This window comes from Falco peregrinus, chromosome 1, assembly GCF_023634155.1.
Source record: "Falco peregrinus isolate bFalPer1 chromosome 1, bFalPer1.pri, whole genome shotgun sequence".
NCBI classification, from domain to species: domain Eukaryota; kingdom Metazoa; phylum Chordata; class Aves; order Falconiformes; family Falconidae; genus Falco; species Falco peregrinus.
Window position 1 is genome coordinate 15,735,118 of NC_073721.1, and position 25,154 is coordinate 15,760,271.

Consider the following 25,154-nt stretch of genomic DNA (forward strand, 5'->3'; position numbering starts at 1 on the left):
ATTGCAATGGGGTTTCACTCCAGCACTCCACACATTTCCACTCTATTTTCCTCCTTAATAAGAGCACCACATTCCTAAAGAAGAAAGTTTGTTCCTTGAAAGATGAAAATTCTATCAGATGCAGTAAGATGTGGTACCAAGACGAAAGACACCTGTAAAATTCTTTATGTGACTGAGACATTTTCCTCCCCTGAACATGTAAGTTTGTATATGAAGTTGCCCTCTAAGAGAAAAAAAAAGATGGTGAGCAATCAAACCACCTGACTGCCAGGAGAAACGCAGCATTAGCATGACAGAATTAATGAAACAGGGAAAACTAGTCCTGGGAGAGGTCACATTTCCTGAACACACTGAATGCATTTTACAAACAGAGCTATCATCATTACTATTTTCCTTGGTTGCTGACACTTCATTCCTGTGCAATGTGTTTCAATTAAAAACCTCTAAGGGTTTTTTGGTTGGTTGGTTGGGTTTTGTGTGGGGTTTTTTAACCACAGAGAAGTATGCTATACACCTCATCTTATAGACAGGGATGGCAAAGCAGAGAGATGTAAAGCAGGAAGGTTAGTGGCAGAATTGGGAAGTCTGCTGATGTCAGTGTCTCCCAGGATTTGTGCTAAAAGCCCGAAGAACCCCTATGGCCATTAAGTTTTAGTAAGTCAAGAGAAAAGTATTGTGAATACTCTGTGCATATGTCTTCCCCTGCCACCCAAGCGTATGGTACAATTATCCTAAGGTGGCTGTGGGAGTGATGGAGGAAAGGAGAGATGGAGGGAAGGAAAGGAGGGAGGAAAGGAAGATCACTCCTCCCCACCCTCTAGGCTGTGCTACCACATGAGCATTATGTTAAGGTTCCTGGACAGGAGAAGAGAAACCCAGCCACATCCTGCAAGGTCAGGGAGGACCTCTGACCCTTGGGATGGCTCAGCTCAAGGAAAGCAATCACACCAGATTTGTCAGGTGAGAGGCAGGTGTGAATCAAATTCATCACATGTCTAATAACTTTCTTTTTTCTTTCAGAAGGCAGAGCATTTTCTGACTGGAAACAGAGCAAGAGTCACAGAACACTTGCCTGCTTCATGAGCTTCAAGGCGTCTTTGTGTGATCTGGTACCTGATTTCCCTTACCAGGACCTTAGAAGAGTTTTGCTAGTGCTGAAAACGCAAAACTCATCTGTACTTAGCAGACTGAACAATGCTCTGCGTTTTGCAAGCCTCCAGCAGTACTGGCTAGAGCAGAGCTCACCTAGTCACTGTGCAGACTGAAAGGTGGGACAAGCACAGGACACCAGTTTCCCTCATACAGGAGATGTGTGCCCATTAAGAAATTGTTGCACTAGAAGTGGGGCACCCAGGAGGCAGTACTCACATGGAGAAAAGTACAGGAGGTGGATGAAGGCAGAAAGAGCACATGGTAAGGGACTGAAGGAGAAGCTGAGGGCAGTGAGACTTGTCTTAAAAATGCTAGTAACTAGACCCACCCTCTCAGCTTCAGTATTTCACATACATAACTAGGTGCTCCCAGTGCCATGAGGTCTCATTCTCAAATAAGTCAATGCCCTCTCTGTGTTCTTTTGCCTATTTTTGCACAGTCTCTAATCTTGCCATTCACAACACAAAGTTTAACAGCAATATGTTTAAAAACTTTTCTTGGAAATGTAGCAAAATCACTGCAGAGTGATTTATGGTGGTATTTTAAACTTCAAGAGTAAACAAGGTCACGCTCTGGTTTCATCTGTAGATTCAAAGAAGTAGTTATGCAAAAACTCCTGCTTCCCATCTGAAACCACACTATGCAGCTGCAAGCGTGTTGTAGCCACAAATATTTGCATTTCTTATTTGCAAATGGCTGTCAAAAGATTAGCTACCCCGGTGTGTGCATTTATGCCCACAATCTGTCTACAGGTACCTGTAAAGGGTGCAGGAACGTAAAAACCAAACACAAATTACATCTAAAAGGAGCCGGGCTGAAAAAGTAAGTTATTTACCAAACAGAGAGCTTCCTCCTAAGAAATAAATAAATAAATTTCAGTTGATTCAGGTTTAAATAAATGTAATACGGCCAACAGTTGTGAATTGCTACCCTTGTGTTTGGAACCTAACTCCTCTTCCTAGTAATGCCAGATTCCCTGTATTTCCTCAGCACTCTATCTGCCTAAGTACAGCATCTTTAGAATAAAAACTATTTAAGCAGAAACCTGACAGCACCAAAAAAAACCCCTGACTCTTTCCATCATGGTTCATTGTTCTTTGATGAGAATAAAAGCAAAGTTCTGCTATTATTTAATCCTTCGTTTAGTGCCCTGAAGCGTTGCCTCCTCTCTGGATTAATTTGAGCCTGCGATGAGGTTTTCCAGCAGATGGTGCTGCTTCCAGTAAAGAACCGGCAGGTTTTCAGCAGTCCGCTGGGAGGTCGAGGAGCAAAGATGTCCTCACTCTCATCCTCCCTAGCTACGTGGAAGAGCCAAACAAGAAAAACAAAACGGAGAAGCAAACTGCATCTTGATACGTTGAATTTTTAAAGGAGCTGGGAATAAAATTCTGATTGCCCTCCACCACTACAGATAGGTAAGAACTAGTGAATCACACAGGTCTGGCATGAAACAGACCAGCTGCTTTTAATGGAAAAATGGGCGCTCCTGCAGCATGTTATGGCATTTAGAGATGACTGCACAGATGAATTTCCTGGCAAAGACACACTAAACTTCTGGAAATGACTGACCATGTGGCTGCTTTTTACTTAAATTAAAAATTGCTTCTGCCTCCAGAGTTCATACCTGGAATAAAACTTCTTCCAAAATACTCCTTCAGAGCCAGGTATTTTGTAACAAACCACGTAAAGTTCAGATGAAAAAAGCCAACCCACTCTTAATTCTACAAATTTGTAAACTTATGTCATTGCTTGGAAGACCTTTTACACAGCAAAGGTGCCATTTAACTGGAGCAGAATTTTGTCAAGATCCTTGTACTATTTTAATGCAGGCTTGGTGGTTTTGGAGGGGCTTTTTTAGGTTTGTTTTCCTAACTAGAGAAGGGTTAATGAACTGAACAAAGAATCAGCACAATGCTCTGGGTGTGTCTGCAGTATTTTTTCTCCTTTCTCTCTCAGAAATGATTGCCTGGATTGGTAAAAGGCATTTCTGTGGCTTGGCTTTTAAGGTGTCAAATATTTTCATTCTAAGGGAATAGTCCAGCGTCCATCATACTTTCTGTGATTCATCGGCTGTACATATACCCAGTAACCTCAAACTGCAGTTGCCCAGAAGGGAAGAGCCACCTGAAACCCTCAACAGATCAGAAAGTTGTATGCTGGCTCCAAATCGTGAAGCTTATTATTTTAGGCTCTAAGTATTGACGGCTTCGTGCCTACCTCTCTCAAAGTGTTTTTATTTGTTGACTTCTCTGTAAAATGTGAATTTATCCATATGGCACCTCTGGAGAGCTCTTTCATAAGTAATGCAAGTTGGAACACTTTAGAACAGTGTTTTTATGCCCAGATTTCCTATCCCAAAACTGAACTAAGCTCAGTTTGGAAAGCATATGAAGCAAACAAGCAAGCAGCTGATCGGTTCTAAATACCTCACCACTGACAAGGCACCAATATTTCGCCCAAATGCCAAACAATTACTTCCTATCCCATGCTAGTGCACAGAGGAGGAGGGTGTGGTGGTGAGATGTTTCTTTCAGAAAGGCTGCACTACTGCCTTCAATCCTGAAGCAATTCTTCCCCAAGCAGTACTGTCCCGGGGCATGCTCACTTTTCTGCCTATTCCACTGCTTTTAGGTACCCTTCTCTGATAAGGTTTATTGCATTTTTCCAAACCCACTGATCCAACATTTGCAGTGTTTCTGCCCTACTGCTTGGTTGGTTCTATTATATATATTTCAAAATAAGTAGCCAGAATAGATCATATAACACACGCTGTCATTGCTCTGTATTTTTACAAGTTCATGTGCAGTTCAAGTACTTTGAAGTGAAAATACTACACAAGTCCAGGGAGCCCCTCAAAACAGCGCTACTCTCCTTCCCATGTTCTCAAAGCACGCCTTTTAATGAGGCTGCCTTCTTCAAACAAGAGGCCAAGATCAAAGGCAGAGCCTGCTCACAGATACCTCTCAACTGCCATCCATGGCCCGATGAATTGCCTCAAAAGTTTTTGCTGACAATGAAAGAACTGTCCTGCAGCTTGTACCCCACCGCACTGTGACTTTCTGTAGGCGTTTATCCAGAGAAAATCCTGTGGATAAATCCATACAGAAAACCAAAGGCCAAACCACAAGCTATTTCATTCACACTCAGATGCAAAGAGTTCAAGCAAAGGTTTATTGGCACAAGTATTGAAAAACACTTGCTAAAAAAAGAAAGCAGTGGTGCCAAAGGATCACTGCAGCCCCAGCCTGGCTTTGCCCACAATGTGTCCGTGGGGACCATCTGTCACAGCAGCCTCTGATGAACTGTGTACAGCTGAGTCCTCTCATCTTAAGGGACTCTCACGTAACAGCAATGTCCAAGCAAAACAAGGGAGCCAGACTTCCCAGATGGGCATCAGGAAGGCAGGTTGTCTGTTTATGGGAGGCAACCTCTAACAATACCGTTTCAAAGAAGAATAGTGCAGGGGCTGAGCTCTGCATCTGTGGGAAAGCACAATATAACCGATATTTACACTTCGTTGTTGGTTTGGAATGACCTTCAGGTGGCCTTGCCCGAGCAGCAGAAACATGCTTACCTCCAGCTGGGATGTTATTCTCAACTTTATGCTGTAAAGCAACCGTGCAACTTTGCTTAAACTTGCCAAGACTTCAGACCAAAACTTACCACTCATTTCAGGACGTCTCCAGGCCACTGCTGAACAATTTCTCTTTACACTCTTTCCATTTGTTTAATACGTAACGCACACCATCTTCCCCAAAGTCAGATATCCCCTGCACTGTTTTACGTTAGGTTGCTTTAGTCTGCTCATGTTAGCAAGCCTGCACAAAGGTAAGGCTTGCTAAAGCTTTGAGAAAAAGTTTACCTTCATCCATGCCATTGAGTATTTCAGTTAAGTCTTCGTGTTTGCTGTCATACTGATGCTCCTTCCACGTTTCACCATTTTCACTTCGAAGTACGATTAGTTCTCTTTCCTTTCCTCGCATTGATCCAAAATGCGGGATTTCCACTATGACAGGGCTAGAGAAAAAAGGATTGTATTATTTTTAATCCTGTAACTCCTCACTGTCCTTAATTTCCTATGGGCGTTAAGTCCTTAAGAAAACTACAGTCATTTTAAATAGTTAGCACTATTATGGTAAAAATGTTTTTAAAATTGCCAAAGCTGCACAATCCTTTATAATTTAAACTGTAATTAATAGATAACTTGAAAATATTTATATATAGCTCTTTTTTAAATGGAAACCTTCTGAATCAGCTGCCTACATGAAAAAAATAGCAACAACTATTATACAGTGACAGTTAAGGAGAGTTCTCCCTGCTCATTTATTCCAGGATGTAGGTGATCCAACCTGCCTCCAGCACACACAGCACCACTGACTTTCAATTGGCATTAGCATAGTCAAAATTTGGGTTTGGCTCAAGGGATTTAAAGAGGCAAAGTCAGTTCAGAAACAGTCCAGCTATCCAAACACATGCAAACAGCTACTGACTGCAGCAGGAACTGCGCGTGCATGTAGGTGTTAAACTTCAGACTAAGTCCCAAACTTTTCAAAGCTCTCCCTGGCTCTCTGTTGAGGCAGCTCCTGTGAAACACAAGAGGTCATTTCTCATTAGCTTCACTTTCTGGTTCTCATGCCCAAAATCACAGCTGCAACATCTGCACTGTAAACGTCACTGGGGAATGTTTGGATCCTTTCAGAATGGATTTCTCTGAGTTAAGCAACATCATGACCACACTTATATTAGTTAGTGTCAAACATTTTTGGGGGGAAGGAAAGGGAATGAGAAGGTGGTTAATAATACACCTATGTCACCAGACAATGTACCTTCAACAGAGGACTGCAAGTGCATTACTGAACAATTATTGTGAACAATCAACAGAAACCACCATTCACTTCATGTGCCATTCCTTAACAAAACAGACACTTTTGCCAAACACTTCACAGGCAGGATATGCATTTTAAAGTATGCTAAGACAAACGGACTGAAATCACACAGTAAGTGAACAATTATGGATTATGCAGCTTTAAGACATTTAAATAGACAGTATCATTATTTTCCTACAGAGGTTGTAAAGGATTTCACTGCTTTGTAATAACTCAGTTAAAAGTAGCATCACATGATGGGAGCAGTATGCAGCACTTCTGTGGTACTGTACACCTGCAAGGTGTTGGGTGCATTAACCAATTACTCAAGTACAGAAATCACAACACCCACCATGAGGAAAAACATAAACTAGCTGGAAGTCCAGTTTTCACATTAAATACCAAGGGAAGAGAGCTAGGTGGTATTTTTTCCCCATGAAAATAGAAAAAGACAGTTTAATACATACTTTAGATACTTTTAAAAACACCCAGGCTATTACTCTAGTCTCAAGTCCTTTAATAGGAATGTAGCTGCTGTCTCCCATTGTGCACAGCAAGTAAATACTAAAAATTCAAATACCTTGCTTAAGATATTTACTCTCTAGTTCAAAAAAAAGTACAAACTGAAAACTAACACTATAGTACAATCTTTGCAGGCTAATATTTCAGATACTGTCTCTGTAAATATTTAGAAACCACACAGTTTTGTGCATGACATTTAACAAGAATACTCAGTGAGAAGGTATTGAACAGGTTTGGAACGCCAAACACTCACCAATATTTTGAAAACCTAATGCAATAGATTTCACAATAGGGTTTGAAAACAACAGTCAAAAATATACGGAAACATTCTTTCATTTTTAGATTATACACTGCAGTTCCTTTGGGTAGCATACGTGGCTTTATAAATTTAATAAGATGCCTCTTGCAGTTTGAAAAGATCAGTGTTTCTCCAACTTTGGTGAATGAATTCATTCACTCAATGACATTTTTTCTAAATGATCTTTAAAAGACTTTATGCAATCACATTTTACAAATGCTCTTCCCAAAATAGACTCACTTAAGGCCTGTAAATACCTTCTCTACCACAGGGTTGAACTTAAAGGACTGTCACTGTGTATTAAAATGTACTTGATGTAGTTGAAACACTTCAAATTTAAAAAATTACAAAAGCACAGAAGTTATGAAAGCAGAATGCTGGCAGTGAATTTTACATGCCTATAAGCACAAGGTAGTAGCAGAGCTATATTAAATCAAGCCACTATGATTTTCTTTCAGTGACATAAATCAACTGAAAGCTTTAGAAAACTTAAAAAAAAAAATGGGAATAACAAAAAATTTGAAACAAAAGAAAAACTGTAAACATTCTGTATCTTTTCCGTACATATCCTACCCAATAAATTTTGTTCCTTGTGGACCAAGCTGCAGGATTCGGCTAACCATGCTCTCGCCCTCATTTAGAGGGGGAGGAGTGTTAGGAAGATGCAGTTTACTGAATAACATCCATGCAGCAGGAAGAGAAACAAGAAGGGGAAATTAGGAACAAGCTGTCATTCCCGACAGAACCAGCAGTTTACACCAGGGTGCCACTCATGGTAACGAACAAAATTTATAATTAGGGAAAAAAAAGCCACATCATAGTGGATCGTTTCCTCTATTTTAACCTTTAAAAAAAGTCAGTTCCTAGCATTTGTACTACTTGATGCTCTACATTAAGTGCTCCGCCGTCACTACCAGTGGCTTTGCTCCACAGGATGGAGACAGGCAGCTCCCAGCAACTCCAGCAGGAGCTGTGCACATGCCATGGCATAGGGAACAGAGCTCAATATTTGAGTTCTTGTAGGTGACTTTAGGACCCTTTTTTTGTGACTGTGATGTTTCTCTGGTACTCTCTGAGAGAAAGGGCCAAAACCTGTTCTGGGTTATAGGTGTGTGGCTCCTGATTTCAAAGGCAGGTTGCATGAGTAGATGGGGGCAGGACTTGGCCTTTCCATGGCTTTCCTTACCTTCAGCACCATCCTGCAGTCACCATACAAGGCAAAGCTCCCCTTAAAATACAAGGGTACTTTCTGGAAGGAATGGCAGGTTGGCATTTTTTAATATTTCAATTTAAGTAGCCTATCTTATGTGCTCAAATGAGGGAAGAGTCAATGTTTAACTAGTCAGATTCACAGGATAAAGGAAATGAAAGATGCAACATGAGTGTAAACAATGAAAATCATATAAAAACTTACCCTAAAAACTGTGCCCCTGCTGGCCCCATTTCTACAAGTCTACTGGCTAATCCTTCTCCTTCAACCATCGGTGGTGGGCTGGCCAGTTTATGCCTCTTTACCAAGCGGCAAGTGATGCGGGTTGGTGCTGTACACTTGCGTGGTGGGATAATTATTCTCATTCCATGATGGCGACTACCCCTCATCGAACCCCCACGTGCATCAACCATAAAACTAACCAGGAAACTGTAGGAAAAAGGAAACATGTCAATGAAAATGGTCACGAAGCAAGCAGAAGATCAGCAAAAAGTCAACCACCACAGTCTTTAAAACTTTATTAGAAAAATCCTCCCAACCCCGGCTAAACTAAAAAGGACATGAAGATTCTTTAAAAAACCTTATACTTACATGTTAACTATTGGTTATCAAAAGCAGGAGTTGCTAAAGGTCTAGCAACGTCATGGTGAAATGAACAGGTGCTACTGAGTAATTTAGATTAAGAGTACACAAGCAGTGTATTAGAACTAGTTTATTAGAATTTAAAAACACCCCTCCATTACTGTTAGCTCTACTGTCCATAAACAACAGTAATTAGCCTCACTTGCAGAAAGGAACCAGACAGTGTAGAAAAATGAGAATTAAAAATGCTTATTATTTTGGGGAATCTCAGTCTTCAAAAACCTCCTCACAGTCTCATTTGCAAACACTCCTGACGGCTGGCAGAGCGAGTGCTGGCACCATGAGTGACAGTCAGTCCAGGCTACTAAGGGCTTCCACTGGTGCGGAATAGTGAGAATATCAAGTATATTACTTTCCTTAGGCTGCTGGCACTCTGGAGGAAATCATGTCATTACTCCTCTGTGAAGATGACATTCCTTAGCAAAAAGTGACGTTAAAGAAAAATCACATTTGCCAGTGTCATTCCAAGGCATAATTTTCCATTTAAGGGTAAGCAATTATATTTGTAAGTGGTTAGTGGTAGGTTTTAAAATAAAATTATTTCCATTAGCAAGGGAATAATTAATATTAACAAGAAAAACTTCATTAACAGCTGTGGTTTATTTCAGCTATGAAATGCTGAGAAGCTGCATACATGAAGCATTACTGTCTTTAACAGAACAGTGACAGGAAAGCAGAGTGTCCTCCCAGGACCAAAAATCAGCCTGTTTCAAAACTCTGCAGCAAAAATCCTTCCCCTTTACAGGGATCAACACATACAGCTTCCTGCAGCTCTAAATAGTTATGGGGGGTGGGGGTGGTGTGTGTGTCTCCACTGGTGCTCCAGAATACCTTCCCTTTTCCTCTGTACCATAAGCTTCTGAGAGAGACTAGCTTCAGGCAGAAGATGTAGTAACAGGCCAGTATCAAGAGGGACATGAGTTACCAACTCAGTCTTAATGCTAATACGATTTTTGTTTTCTCTGTCTGTATGCTATGCAGACACTGACATAGCTGGTACATCTGCTGTATGGTTTCACTATTAGCAAGGCTGTTGCCAAAACTTCCAGATCTTAAGAATTAAACCTTCACATGATTAACAGGTGAATCCATTCAATTTCCTGGTTCCCTACTGCAAATTGAACTAGGGTAGGAGCCAATAATCCAGGGGGCTCATGAAGATTCTTTGAAAAAGCCCCCAAATGCTCTGAAGTATGAATGGGAATTTGTGCAAGACTGTTACATTTGCTTTTGACACAGCAGGGTATCAAAAGTAACAGCTGAAGTGCATTGGCCAGGCCTGCAAATAAGCTGCATTCTGAAATCCGGCCACCGTGGGTTGGGAAAATCTGCACAAAAGCAGGACTCTGGTCAAAACTTGGTATTTAGCGGTCTGCAGGAGACAGGCGGATAGGGACACAAGCTGTAAAAATATGAAGCACGACAGAAAGGTTGTCCAACTGGATTCCAGATAAAGAAATGGCTATATTGCTTTTCTTCAAACCAAATTAAAATCCATCAGTTAAAGATGGGGAGGTGAAAAAGCACTCTGGGATGACCCTAAACCAAATCTATCATTTCTTGTGGCCCAGACATTTTACAGTACTAAAGCATGTAATAAAATTAACGATATTTCACAATAGTTTTCATACAAATAAATTGTATCCACACTTCTCTCCTAGATAAACACATTGTACTCTACTGAACAAATCCAATCTTTGCTGCTAGGGTACCCCAGTTCCTTATAAGAGGAATTGTTTCACTGGGACGGGATCTTTGCTGAATGGCTAATCAAGTGCTTTCTACAAATACTAGATCTATGTCAAAAACAACACGTTCAGTCTTTGAATTATAGAGTATGTAAGTTATGTTAAACTTAATACTTATAGATCGTAAGATCTTAGATGTTTGTAAACTCTGTTGACAGGAACACTTTCCTGTTTGCTAACAGAAGGCTGTACCAAGCAAAGGCAACAGCTCTAGAGAGCCTGGACCTTTGGTTCCCCCTCCCCTTGGCTCACTGAGCACTATTAGACTGTCAGCATGTTTATGTTGCATTTTCTCCCTGCAACTGCTCTATACGGTGGATGGTGAAGGCTGATGCCACTGAGCCTGTGGAAGGGTGGGCCAGTGGCTGTTCTTCAGGGCTGGCAAGGAGCCAGCTTGTGACTAGCTGTGAAGAGAGTTCAAGACAATCCATTATCATTTACGATGAAGCAAAGTCAAATACTAAGCAGGAACCCACAGCTCTTGGTCAGTGAAGGGAGAATACTGAAAGGAATCTGTTACAATTGGCACCTCAGTGGCCTTTTAAAAATGTGCACGGTTTTTGTCTGCAGAGAGGATAGGACCCTTCAGACTACATGGAAGTGAGCAGGGTGGAGGGGTGGCTGGCTGGAGCATCCCTTCAGGGCTGATGCTGCAGCAGCTCTGAGAAGGCACATCTGGTCGGTGCACCACAGAGCAACAGAGGGGCCTGCCAGGAAGCTTGGCAAGGCTGAGCTTGGCCTGATGGCTCGGCACAAAGCAATGTTTTAGAGAGCTGCCTATCATGTATGCAATTACTGGCATGTTAAGCCATCTCAGAATTAATTAAAAAAAAAAAAAAGCAGTTTTTCATCTAATGCAAAAATGCTAAAGCTTGCCCTCAGATAAGATGCTGTCTCTGTATACAAACTATTTAAATGACGCAAGTATGTAAGAGTGGATTGTCAAAAACCTCTAGGCACCTAAATCAACTGACAAATTCATAATTAAAAAAAAATAATCCGTGGAAGTTAAAATAAAGTACCTGTAAAAGTCAGGCCCCAAGTTCTCAGGTACATTTAGGCTGTAGATTTCAAGGTCAGTTCAACCTTGGCAATGTGGGGCTTAGCACTGCCAATGCACACTGCTCACAGCAAGGGTAGATAAAACCTTGACTCATGGGTCTATGCCCAACCGCAGGAACTAGCCTGTTACAGCCACCTTTGGTGTCTAAACTGCACTGCAGCCTTCAGTGAAGACAAAACCTTTAGCAAATCAGCCTTTATGCATATTGCTCCCATATAAAGGTAATCGTTGTCAACAGCATATTAATTATTTCCTTGTTTAGTTCTCAAATTAGTAATTTACAGTTTGAAACAATAACAATAATTCCAAACAGTATTTCATGCACTTTCTATCAAAAAGATTAGTAGCTGATGCTTACCTAAATTAATGTTGCACTAATAATGGGAACTACAATATGATCTCTAAAACACAACTCTAAATGCTAATGAGCATTTCTACTTGAATACATGGAAGGGATGAGGATGTGGGCGGATGCACTACAAACATCTACACACACTGTGGGAAAAAAGTTTAAAAAAAGATAATAAAATGAGGAGTCACAGAAAGCACAGAGTTATCACCTTGAATCATACTGGGGGAGTGGAGAGGAATAGCTGCAAAATAATTTAGAAAGCAAATGGGAAAAATTAATGTAAGATAATTAGAAGCAAGCAACAGAAAATATCAATAATAAGCATAAAGGAAAAGTAACAATCAGCAAAATAACAAAAGCAGCACATTCAAAGGCCAACTTTAGAAATTATTTGGCTTTTGTTTCCCATATTGTGACCTATGTCACATAGACTGTACTACACGTGGGAAAAAAAATCTGAAAGAAAGTGTTCATTTAATTAGTTAGCACAAGTCCATCATTTCTCTGAGAAATGCAGAAGCACATGGAGAAGAGAAAAACATTTGCAATTTACTTAGGTCAACAGAGAATTTATTGTAACACAGCTTCTTTATTTAATTCCCAAAGCATGCTGCACTGTGCCACGGAAAACGAATTCTTGCACTTCTCTATAGCAGTTTATTTTCCAAAGTAGAATGTGTAAAGTGTAATGTACGGCAGGATACTTGAAAGAAGCATCACTCCATGCCGTTCATTACACTGCTTTCAAAAATGAGCTCTTCTGTGTGTACAGGAGGTTGGAGTAAACTATAATCAATCTGATGTATTCCACCTTGCAAGACTGGATGCGGTATTTCTGAGTTTCTCAATATGGAAGACAGTGTGACACATTAATTTTTTTTCTTTTGGCTAAGACAACCAAGGAGTTAAAAAAAGCAACATGAAGAGAGCACACCCACATTTCAGTTTCACCAGCAAGCTCACATCTGAAAGCTGAAGGTCATTTTGGTGAAGGGTCTCTACCCTTCCAGAGGCCTCAAGATTCATGACACATTTCAAAGTACTGCTTACAATGGACCCCATTCAAAATATACACTGGCAAAACAACTCATCTGAGCTCAAAAAGAAAAATATAAAACATTATCTTGGCTTAAAAAAAGGAAAAACCAGAAGAGTTGAAATTACTGCCAACAATTCCTTCTTTCTTCCCCTTTCACTGATACACTGCTGGATCTCCACATCCTGCTCCTAAAATTCCCCTTCTGCCTCAGTGAAGAAACAGGAGCAAACTTTGATGCTCCCTTCTGACAGTGGGTAGAGGGGGAAAAGAGCAACGCGGGGCAGCTGGCTGCAGAGGAGCTCCCCCAGCGTGGCTGGCACGTTGCCGAGCCTGGGGGAGGATGAGGAATGCACAGAGTGGTGGGGTCAGGCCCTGGCCTCAGGGTGACCCGCACCACAGGGCAGCCTGCATGCCTCTGCCTATGGCCACCGAAAGGATGGGGCAAAGCCGGGGATGAAGTGCTGCAAACAAGCAGAGGAGGAGTTGCTCTTCAGAAACAGACTGACAGAAGGACACAAAAAAGTCACAATCCTCTGCATATGAGATGTGTTGAGGTACTCGAGGATGTGAAGGGAACATCTGTTGCATGCCCCCAGATGAAGATAAGAGGGAAACCCCAACAGTATCGTATTATAACACGGGGCCACAACTGAAAAGAAAATAAATTATGAGTGAGGGTATTTTCCTAACAAAGCAACCGAGTCATCAGGGCATCATTTCTGATGGACTTTATCTGCCAAATGAGAAATGTGACAGGTCAGAAAAGCTATACCTGTTTGGGGAATATTCCATGCTCAGATTCTCTCCCTCCCCTGCACCCCCCCAGTCTGCTCCACTGCTGCAGGTCTGCAGCAGCTAAGGCTATGTCTGGAATTAGCAAGGACTGATGTACAAAGGGATCGTATCTGAAGTAGTTGATGTGAAAGTTCCCACGTCCAAAGAATATATGTTTTGGAGGGTTGGAACCATCAGTGAGCATGCTGCAGAACTAATGACAGACAAGTATTGTCCCAGAGGACTGGCAGGATTCAAACATCAGACCCATTTTGTACCAGGATCAGAAGGAGCCAGAAAATTTTAGACCGATCATTTTAACTCCAATTACCAGAAATATTCAGGAATAAATTATCCAACAATCAATCTATAAGGGCCTAAAGGATAATCAAGAGATTACAACTCGCCTGCCACCAGCTGAGCCAAAACATGAGTGGCAGGAGTAACTGCCCTCAGGTTAATTTACCTTCCTTCTTTGACAGGGTAACTTCCCCAGTAGCCAAGTACCAAGTACTGTCTTGGTATTTAGGCAAGCAACCGGTACAGTATAGATAAGAGCATAATCATCTAAGAAGTTACCTCAAATGAGATACCATCAGTGCTTTACAGTTAAACGGAAAGGAAACTTCAAGCGCAGATTTCACCATGCTGCCCTGGGCCAGGTACTAAGCTAATGTCTTCATTCCCGATTTGAACACTGGACAGAAAGAAGGTCTGAAAAGTCTTTGGATCAAAATTAAAAGTTATCTTGCTACAATTGGAAAAAGGTCTTGAACCAACAAACTGTTCAGTTTTTGGCCACTCACTACAAGACACTGAGGTGCTGGAGCATGTCCAAAGAAGGACAACGAAGCTGGTGAAAGGTGTCGAGCACAAGTCTGATGAGCAGTGGCTGAGGGAACTCGGGTTTGTTTAGGCTGGAGAAAAGGAGGCTCAGGAGGAACCTTAAAGATCCATAAAGGCAAAAGCAAACACGTAAGCACAAAACAGAAAAAATAACCAGACTACAGAATTTCAGAAAAGGACCAAGAACACCCATCAATAGAAACTGTAATTACCAAAATGGCAGTCTTTATTGTGGGATTGCTTAAGACGAAGTGTATCATGTGTCAAACCAAAGAGGTAGTGATCCTGGCTTAGAAATAAGCTATCATCAAACTGGAGAGAGCCAGGGGACAGCAACAAGAATGCACTGAAATGTGGAAAGCGTCACCTAGGAGGAGCTGGGACATTTTGGTCTATAAAAGAGAGGATTACATGTCTTCCAACATATAAAACATTGTTAAGAGACCTGCAAGGTATTGTACTCTGTGACTACCATGGGTACAACAACAAATAGGCTTAATATGCAGCAAAGAAATTTTAAGTTGCATTTAAGTAAGGGGAAGAAATATCGTAACAAAGGATAGTGAATTACTGAAGCTGGGAAACTATATAATCTCTTATTTTCAGTGACCATAAAAAAATGTAAACGTATTTCAGGAATGGCTTGACTATATTTTATCCTGCTGTAATGCAAATGGGTGGACTACCAGCTCCCTGAGGTCCTTTGCTGACATACCTTTCTGCGATAACCAACAGACTTGAGTTTTTTATTCTGCAATTCTTGACATTTCAATGCTAGCATTGACCGTATGCAGTGTTTTATCAGCTCAAGACCCCAAAATCCACCATTGTATAGATCTGTTCAGCAGAAGCAGGTGCTTACATGTATTGTGGGACTGTAGTTTTAGATTTGTGGGACTTGCTGCTGTTTTGGAACTGAAATCTTTTGGTATGTGCTGCACTCATTTTCATTATGAGAATGTAATAAGTCACAAAATGGAGAAGTAAATTGAAAAGGATGTGAAATTCAATGTTCTGATGTTGAAAATTAAACAACAAATATTTGTACTAGACAGTCATCTCATATGCAATGATTCCTTTCAGTTACACACGTATTTGTAAATTTCTACAATAGTCATTCAAACACTGCATTTAAATCAAGTCTATGTCAAGAAACACCAGAACTACAGCAATGACTCATAAGTAAATGAATAGTAAAATCAATCTATAGATATTGGAGAATAGGCAGCAGTTTGGAAGTATGTATAAAATAAGAGGTTAAATTAAAGTCCCCTATTTTTTTCTCTACGAAAGAGCAGAAAGCATAACATTAGATCTCTGATTTAATATTCCAAATAATTTAATACAATTCAAACAAAATCACCTTATGACACTTAAAAGCAAAGCATAAGCAACAGAAGCAGCAAACCAGGACTATTAAAGAGAAGCCTGTGGGATTACAATGTTTTGGCATTCAGAAAACCAAGTGCAGAAGCAAGTTTTTGGTTTGATATGCAAGAATTTAGACTGACTCTTCTTATTAAGCACCCTCCTTGAAGTCACTGTGAATTTTGCCACTGGCTTCAGCTGGAGCAGGAATAGGCATGTTATCAGCCATTACAGCAGGCTGTATTCTTCAGCTAACAATACACTTCCACATTTAAAGATAAAGGAAATCTGTTAAGTGACCTACCCGGAATGGATGGGACTTGAAACAAGGTTAACATTGTCCAAGGTGTCTGCAGCCCAGCTATAGTGCCTGAGAGAATCAGAATCAAACTCCCTTTGAAACGTCAGGTGCTTAAAAACATAACAAAAAAATATAAATTAAAAATTTTAAGTAACATGAAAACACTTGTATTAAATACAATCTTGTTAATATAATTCTATTAAATTTAGATCCGACCCCCTTTCCACATAACCGTTCTGGTACCTCACGTGTTAAATTACTGAAATCCCATAACAAAAACATGGAATCTACAGACAAATTAATCTTGCATATCTTCAAACATTCTTTTTGCCTGCTTTTCCCACGTCCTTCAGTTACAGCTATGTCTCTCTCCAATCTTTACTTACATGTGCAAGGTTAAAAGGATTGAAAAAAATATTACCATTTGTACTGCAGTCATACACCATACAGACAGGCAGTATAATGTTCCCCCAGAGAAAAAACCATTGGATAGGTCCTTATTCAAGCAGAACCTGTGAATAACTTCACTGAGAGTTTTAATTGAAGCTGCAAATGCATGACCAAGCCCTGGGTGGGAGGAGGGTTTAGCTTGTCTTTATACACGTACAACCAACATGCACACTGTTTTCTGGAGTGCCACTGTCCCTACTCATCTCTATAAAAATAGCTTTAACCCTGTAAAGCGCTGGCACACTGGTGCTATAATTAACTGCCCCAACTGGCAGACATTGAGACGTAATTTGTTTCTCACTGCTGCCCATGCACACTCATGCATCCTGTGCCCCGCAACAAGGTCTCACACTATAAACCCTCTTATCTGTGTAGAAAAGCAATTCTAGTTATTTTTTTTTCCTAGGAAATTAAACAAATGAAGTCTTCACATACTGTATGTCTATATATTTCCAGGGTGATATGAAAGCTTCTAAACAATTTAACAAGTACCACCAGAAATTACATCAATAAAACTAAGTCAAGAAGCTGTCATGCAATACACACAGACTATCTTCACCCAAGATGGTGTTAAAGATGTCAGTGTTTCCTGTACACAGGTTGTTTTCTGCTTACAGGCAAATACATCTCAGAGACAGCAGAGTCTGTTAGACTAAAACCTCATGGGCTGTTTTCAAATCAAATTCTGTGGGTTCAAGTCAAACCTGAGCCAAGCACACACTTTACAGAGGAAAGTTTTATTATTTCCACCTTTTTTTTTCCCCTTTTTTTTTTTTTTTAAATGTACTAGCACATAGAGGTAGTGCAAATGGATTATTTGGAATGGAAATATCAGCATTAGTAGTAAATCTGGCAAAGTCAGTCATAAACACACAAAAATAATTCTCGAGAACCTTCCACAAAATAAGCAAACAGATAGTGCTCTGTTGTTGCTCAGAACCTGCAACCCTCCCATCACTCTGGGGTTTCCAATAAACTTCTCTCTTTAAACACTTATTTTATTTCAAATGAGCATCCCAGGTTTCTTTTCAAAACCCATCGACATTATGATTTGATAGAAATATCTGCAGGGTACGACTTTGCTCTGTCATCTGTCCAACACTGTGGCAAATGGTTCAATGCCTTCTTCTTTTTGCTACCTTAACTCTTTTATTAGGATCTTTCATTAAACTTTTCACTGCAAGACATATACTTGAGGCCTGATGGTTCAAGCACAGACAAAAATAATGGGTCAAACTTGCATAAGTTAAACACCAAAATGCACCATCAGACATAGAAGATAAAATGAATGCCGTTAAAACAATGGCAATTGAGCAACAGCAGTGGATTTAATTATCACCATTTTGAAAAATGTATCATAACTTAATTTAATGAAGACAGTTTTCTAACTCTTTCCAGTAGAACACTAGGGATTCTCCTATATTTTCTGAAGAGCCTGCAGTTTAGGCAGGAAAGCCATTGCTGTGGATTTCCACTATTCCAAGTGATCTAACTCCACAAGAGCTCATACTGCGTACATTTGTTACTTTTCATACCAAACAGTGTAAGATCCAGACAGTTGGTCTCAGAATCTGTAAAAATTTGGATAAACAAGAACCAATTTATTATTTTGATCAGTGAATAACACCATCATCAAAAATTGGACAAAAGAAAGAAACCTAAGAAATGTGCAAAAAAGAACAACCCAATTTAGTGTTTGTCATTCAAACGCATGCTAAGCCATAGCAGTTTCGCTGCACTGAGGTCCAGGCATGCAATAGGACACATCTGTTAACAAATAAATGTGGTATCATGTTTGCTGTAACAGATGAAAAATGCTAAATTTCCTTCAACAGTATGATACAGAAAACTAAATGTCAGGCCACATAATTTCCAAGGGAATACCGGCACCCTGAAATAATCCATGCTAGATAGAGGTGCCACTGTGCTCACCAAGTTGCTGTATGTTTGCCTACACACACCACATAGGGTTCCTCGGTCTATTGCTGTGGCCTAAGACACTGTGTATCAGGTGACTATTTTTGATGCATTCCTTTCTGACAAAGTGCACTCAAACAGATCTTCTGGACATATCTGCAGCCACCAAAACCACGAAGCCTGCAGCCAATAATTTTGGCAAAGAAACAGAGTATGAAAAGTTAGCAGCTGAACACATGCATCTTACATGCAGCACACATCTGTCGATCTCATTTTGTCAGTCTGTTGAGGTGCTGGATTTTCCAGGCAGGCAAAAAGATCTTCCTGTGTAAGTTACAATCTAAGCAGTCCAGAAGATCGTACATCATCAGGGACATGGAATCACAGGAATCATCCTGTGTTTGGTCAGGTCCCAGTGTTACCTCCCTGGACCAAGGGAGATTAAATATGCATTGCTAAAGGGCGTGGCCTCGTTAGACACCAATGTATGTATAAAAATAGTGATGGTTCTGCTGCCAAGGATCCTGCTGGTTGCATAACTGAATATCCGGGCTATGTAATATCAGAGTTCAGCAAACAGAAGAATTTGTTCTTCCTTCCAGATGAATTTATCCAGACAGAAGAGATTCAGCAAGCTGCTATGTAACAGACAGCCTGATTCATCCTGCCTTTGGCTGATTAAATTCAGAGGCTGATGTAAATTATTCCATGGAGAAAGTAATGCAGATTTGGTCTGATTTGCATCCATCCTGACATGCATCAGAACACAGAAATTTTAACTTTGCTCCAGCCAGGTTATCGGGCACAGTATGGCCCGGACTCAGACTTCCCCGTTGAACAGGGTCAGCAATAAACCACTTGATGCAAACAATGGAGAATATTGTGACTTCTCAGGGAATTATTAGAAATACTTCTCTAATATTTAATGTGTCACGTTGGCAGTCAGGTTCAGTAAAGATTGATTTCAAGTCTTCCTCGTTTGATTTTCTTTAGACTCCCAAGTCTCCCAGTGATCTTGGGGAGAGGTGGCCACGGGTTCTTCTATTTTAACCTAATCAAGAGGTTGACAAATGACTCTTACTCTTATATACTTATATTTGTGATAAAATGAATTCCCTTTGCTCTGAGACTTTGCTGTTGCCACTAACTCCAGACAGGTCTTAGGTTTACAAAAGAAGAGAAACGGAATATGCAGGTAGGCAATGACTCACTCCTTTGAGTAGTGTGATACCCCAAAACAGCCTTAACTCCTATCAGTTTGCAGATGGACTTTTAGGATACTGGTTTTGACCCAAAACTATCTTTGTTCCTGTGAATTCCACTGTTGGAACACAAGGTGGTTTTTTCCCCTGCTTTCTACTGCCATAGCAGAGATTCTCTAGAAGCCAGTAAGTACAGAGGGAGGGATGGGAAGAGGAGAGGCAGGGGTACAAATGCACTCCTCCAGCTTCAGCCAAAGAGCTGTAAAGCTTACCACCATAGGTCTGAGCTGGGCTGAAGAACACAGGAATTCCAGAAGATGGATATATCTTTTGTCAGGACTTAAGGTTTGCAGAAGCCATAGCAGACATTTTAACTAGGCTCCCTTTTTAATTAAGGTAGTTTGTTGCTTTACTGTCCTTTGTTTTTCAGGGGAACATGGTTTGAGTAACCTCTTAAGACAGGACTGACATTTCCTTCCATTACCACCTTCACCTCTCCTGATCCCCCCTGGACTTGAGAAACATGAAGTTTGTCTAGAGGATTAAGAGTAGAATAACATTTACAACGAGACTGTCAGCCAGGCCTCCAGCCTGGCTTCATTTTCGATGACAAATTTGGACAAGCGCTGAACTGCAATAATTAATTACACAATCATTGCTGGACAAAAACTGGAATCACAAAACTATGGAGACTATAAATGCAATGAAAGCAGCCTACAGCACTGCTCAGCACCAGCACTAGAAGGTTTTCATAGCTGTTACCTTCTCAGCTCAAGAGCCAGCACTACAACAGATCCTCCATAAAAGTGAGGTCCACGATCACTTGTAGAGAATATGAAGTTTGCCCTAAAGTAGAGCTTCTGTACATGATGTGGTCTCACTGCAACACGTCCATGTACAGATAAGTAATTCTTATTTTTCTAGTGGAATTTTCTAATACAAACCAGGTTAATGGTGGACCCTTTCAACAATGTTGTTTAAAGAGTTATTCAGCACAGTCCTGGTTTTAAGTCTTGTTATGTGATCAGATGCACCCTAAGTGCTAAATCAATGCTGTCTGCTTTGATGGTAATCACAAAAATGGCCAGAACCATAAAACAATGTAACGTTCTCAGACTGAAGAGTCTTTCTCTCCTCTGAAATTTCCATCATATCAAGAAGTATTAATGAAAGTTTAGGAGTAGGAAGTGTCAAAGTAACTTTATGTTCTCAGCCTGAAATACCACTTCTTGTTCCCAGTGCCAGTAGTTGCGGGTTTTATTTTCTGAATTCAGAACAAACAAAAGCAAGAAAATTACTGCTATGCAATGTCCAGAAATTCTCCCTAGCTAGCTGTTGCAAACCAAGGTTATTGAGTGTTTACAGCTTTTCACCTCAAAGTAATAACCTAATAATAAATATTCAGCTGCTAAAGACAGAATCCACTTTCTGCCATTGTTATAATGCTACCAAAGCTGTATGCAAAAGCTGTAGTAAAACCAGATAATTTATACTACACTAGAATTTACAGACTAATACAGTCAATGCTTAAAATGTGTGAGTCCTGCTCTGTGGACCCTTTCCCCCATGAAAGCACCCTCTGAGATCATAAGCCCCCATGCAGTAATACTTGTTGCTGCTGAGAGGTAACTGTGTGAAAATGGCAGCAGAAAACTTCTGTTTCATTACAATCCACCATATGCTCTTCCAGGACATAAACAACAGTTCCACTCCACAGTCCTTTAATTCACAAGTAAAGATTTCTATGTGATTTTTTATTCAACTTCCTAGCAGATCTCTGGCTTCTGTGTATCAAGAAACTCTTGAGTATTTCAGTTGGATCTAAAAATCTGAAGCAATCTACCACCAAACCAAATGCCAAGGAACTCACAAACAAAGCATATGGTACCCCATCATCATGAGCATTAGCTTTTGGAAAGAGTTCCCCACACTATAACTAGGTCAAAAGATTCTGCTTTTGTGGTATTACTCATTGCACAAATGTTTGGAAGATACATGAAGTAGTTAGTGCATAATAGCTCAACCTTTACAAGGCCAAATTCTTCTCAAGGGTGGAAAAACAAAGACAGCAGTTGGAGTCCCCTCCATGCAGACAGAATGGGTGAACATAATCCCTGGGCTACAGAGTACAGACAAAGGTTGCTTAGTGTAAAACACATTGCTCCCAGCTTATCTAAGGATACACGTAACATGAAGCTCACAGATGCTCCCATTGAATTCATTGGACAACCCCACACTCAGAAAAGTAACTGGTGCCTTAAAGACTTTTTTGGTTTAGAACCCCATCACCCTGTCTCTTGCAGGATCAAAACTACAATGTGGTAAACCCATGATAATTTCTTTCTCTCAGCTCCTTTATCCTCCCTTTCAATAGTAAAGAGAACAGTGACAGTCTGCAAGCACAGCTCAGGGCTGCAGACTGTCATCCCCTATAAAGGAGGGGCATGAATACCTGGTGACAGAGACGGAGCACATACCTGATCCTTTGCTGGTACCAGCAGTTCTTCGATCATCATGCTGTCTCGGGCATAAGAACTTCTATTCAGTGTGTAGGACCTATCCGAACTGAAGGAGCGGAGGCTGTTGTATTTACCATTTATCATAGAAAGTGCAGATGACAATGAGATGAACAAAAAATAAAAATAAAAAAAAATTAATACATGCAACTTCCAGGGATAGCATAAAATGGCAAACTGTACATAATCTGTGAAATAAATACGAGGGGAAAAGTGGATTAATAAGTATTCAACTATAGTTAGATATCCTCTTCCCTATAAAACACATAAGCAAAATCACAATAGATGTTTACTGCTTTGGCAGTAATGCTGTGGCTTTAAAATAAATCTAGAAAAGTATATTCAAGTATTTAGATGAGCTCTGATAAATGTCTTCAAGCCCTAATTCTGAGAGGACACCCATACCCATGAGGGCAGGTCCCCAGGGGAGCTGTGGGTAGGTTACGACACCTGCCCACATGGCTCAGCTTGCTGAAGCAGGTTTAACTAAGAGCAAGTTGTATGTGTTGTCATTGTCTTCGTGGCTGAACCACTTTTGACTTTGTTATAAACACCTAGTTTTTTACATTTAACACTAACATTTAGTTAGAAAAAAGGATAATAATTTTGAAATGAAATACAGAAAGGAAAAAAATTTGCTTATAGATTATCAAATATAGATTCCAATGCTATGGGGATTATCTTGTGCATGTTAGACTGTTTAGAAATAACTATGATCACTCTGAATGTGTTGCAATTAAATCAACATAGGAGTGTGTTACCCTTAACCCTGGAAGATACATTATGGTATGTGCTAAAAACATGCTGCAGGCCTAGACATGCTTGCTACGTGACAAAAAATAAAGTATTAGAAAACGTGACTTAATAAAAAGCAACATCCAACAACATATTACAATTTTGAACTAGCGACACTTTTCAGACTCAAAACTTTACAACTTGTTTCCATGCATTTTGTAGTTGCTAATCAAACTTTTCTAGTCCCTTAGCACACTTTCCTCCTTGTGCTGGAAGCAGAACTGGGGTATTAATTACACACTGTAGGCTTATGTTAAGCAGACTTCTACTTGACAAAGGGCATAAAGAAATCAAGTTATGTTTGTTATAACAGAGGGATATTCTCTAAGGGTGAGCCCACCCCCCCTGCCCCAAAATAAAAGCATGTTACTTTCCAATGCTGAATAAAATGAAGATGAGCAATGGCAGCAGCAGAAAGATGTAACACGATGCCATGCCTTCTTACCTGACTTTTGGACTAAAGCAATTTACAGTGGAAAAGAAATAGGAGAAATAGAAAGCAAAGAATCAGACAGGAAAAGCAAGATGTTATGGCTGGATGGCTTATATATTTAATGTGTTTATTTCTTAATGTTACACTCAGAATTCGTAGTAAGATACATCCACAGAATACTTTTTGCTAAATAAAATACTTCACAGGAAAAACACTGTATTTGTCTCCTCTGAGCATAACATGTGCAATGTAAAAAATGAGTTACGCAGCAACAAATAGTAATGGCACTGTTAAAATCAGAAGCATGGGAACGTTAGATTTCTCTCACAGAAAACATGAGGTTGAACCCTCAGGTCTACCTAACAGATCTCTGACTCTGAAATCCTGCTCTCCCACCTGCACAGTGAGAATTTAGCCATGTGTGGGAAGAGCACTGGAATGAGTAAAATGTGTCCTGTAAATCAGTGCCCAGCTCTGTACACAAGGCGCACTCCCTCTCCATCACCACTGCAGGACTTCAGGACTGACCACATCTTATAGTGCTGTATGACCTTGCTCACACCAGCTTCTGTTTAAAGTTCTGTTAATTACGTTTACAAAGACATAAGATTCTCTCTTGAGACCTGTTTAGCTGATTTTCTAGCTAATGGACTATTTAAATGTATTTTGGCATTCCTCGTGAATGTATTATCACATAAATACTTATTAACTTACCTAAAAACTGTAAATGAAGCAAAACATGGCTGGGCACTACTAAAGAGCAAATGTGCACTGCATGCTTGCATTTCTAATGCGACCATAGCAAACAAGACTGAAGGGTAGACATCTAAGCTTTACTTTATGGGAGTTGTCATTTGCTGTTAGACAATGAACACACTTTTTAAAACAGTTCTTTAAACTACAGCATAGGAAAAAGTCCTTAGGGCTCCAGCTTATGAGGTTTAATTATTAGCTTCAGTACAATTCAACTGTCAGTAAATACATTGCAAGTCCACAACTATGGAAGTAATCTCTGCTCATACAGCTTTAATTGTTTTGAGCAACGCACATTGCAGGCTTTAGCAAGATTCAAAAATTAAATCTAAAACATTAATCTAGAAACCCTGGAGTTGAAATAAACATTAGTCAGAAGTTATATTTAGTTTAGAGTATTTTATCACATTCACAGAACCATAGGCCTATATTCTGTAACGTGTAATCCGCTCCCTGTCAAACGAAACCCTACAACAAATTCAGGGTTCACCTGCCTTCTTTTCTTTTTTTGGGGGGTGGTGGGGTGTGTGTGTGTGTTGCATTTTAATTTAATAATGGCTATCTCAGTTGGATTACTCACTAGCACCTTTAAAGAAATAAAAGCACCAAAATAGCAAAATGATTGTAATTCAGTTTTTCTGGCATTTACATTCTTTGGCTGAATTAGTCCATTGAGGAACACTTCAATGCCAGTATCAATCTGACCAGCAGTAGTGAAAAAAAACCTGGTTTTGCTGGCTGCTCTGTATCAGTTTCTAGACCAGTTGCAAACTGCTAACAGAGAGGTGCCTTGGAGATGTTCAGAGCATGAGCAGATACCAGAAAAAGTGAATAGTTAGTTTTCTGTATCATTGCCATAAGAAGCCAACATGAATAAAGAATATGAAATAAAACTGCAATGAACGTAT

At 40.1% G+C, this 25,154-nt stretch overlaps 1 protein-coding gene across 18 annotated transcripts in view; it reads right to left on the reverse strand.

The window, feature by feature from the left end:
- The window catches only part of ANK3 (ankyrin 3), a 374,109-nt gene that overhangs the window by 48,475 nt on the left and 300,480 nt on the right, over positions 1 to 25,154 (reverse strand). For 9 of the 18 annotated variants that reach the window (XM_055793683.1, XM_055793688.1, XM_055793692.1 and 6 more), the window contains 5 exons: positions 22,227 to 22,329; positions 16,184 to 16,290; positions 12,061 to 12,093; positions 8,252 to 8,476; positions 5,015 to 5,169 (listed from right to left, as the gene is read on the reverse strand). In XM_055793683.1, coding sequence (XP_055649658.1) covers positions 5,015 to 5,169; positions 8,252 to 8,476; positions 12,061 to 12,093; positions 16,184 to 16,290; positions 22,227 to 22,329 — 623 coding nt within the window. The remainder of the gene's footprint in view (positions 1 to 5,014; positions 5,170 to 8,251; positions 8,477 to 12,060; positions 12,094 to 16,183; positions 16,291 to 22,226; positions 22,330 to 25,154) is intronic. The other 9 variants (XM_027785924.2, XM_055793697.1, XM_055793695.1 and 6 more) reach the window with 1 other exon arrangement.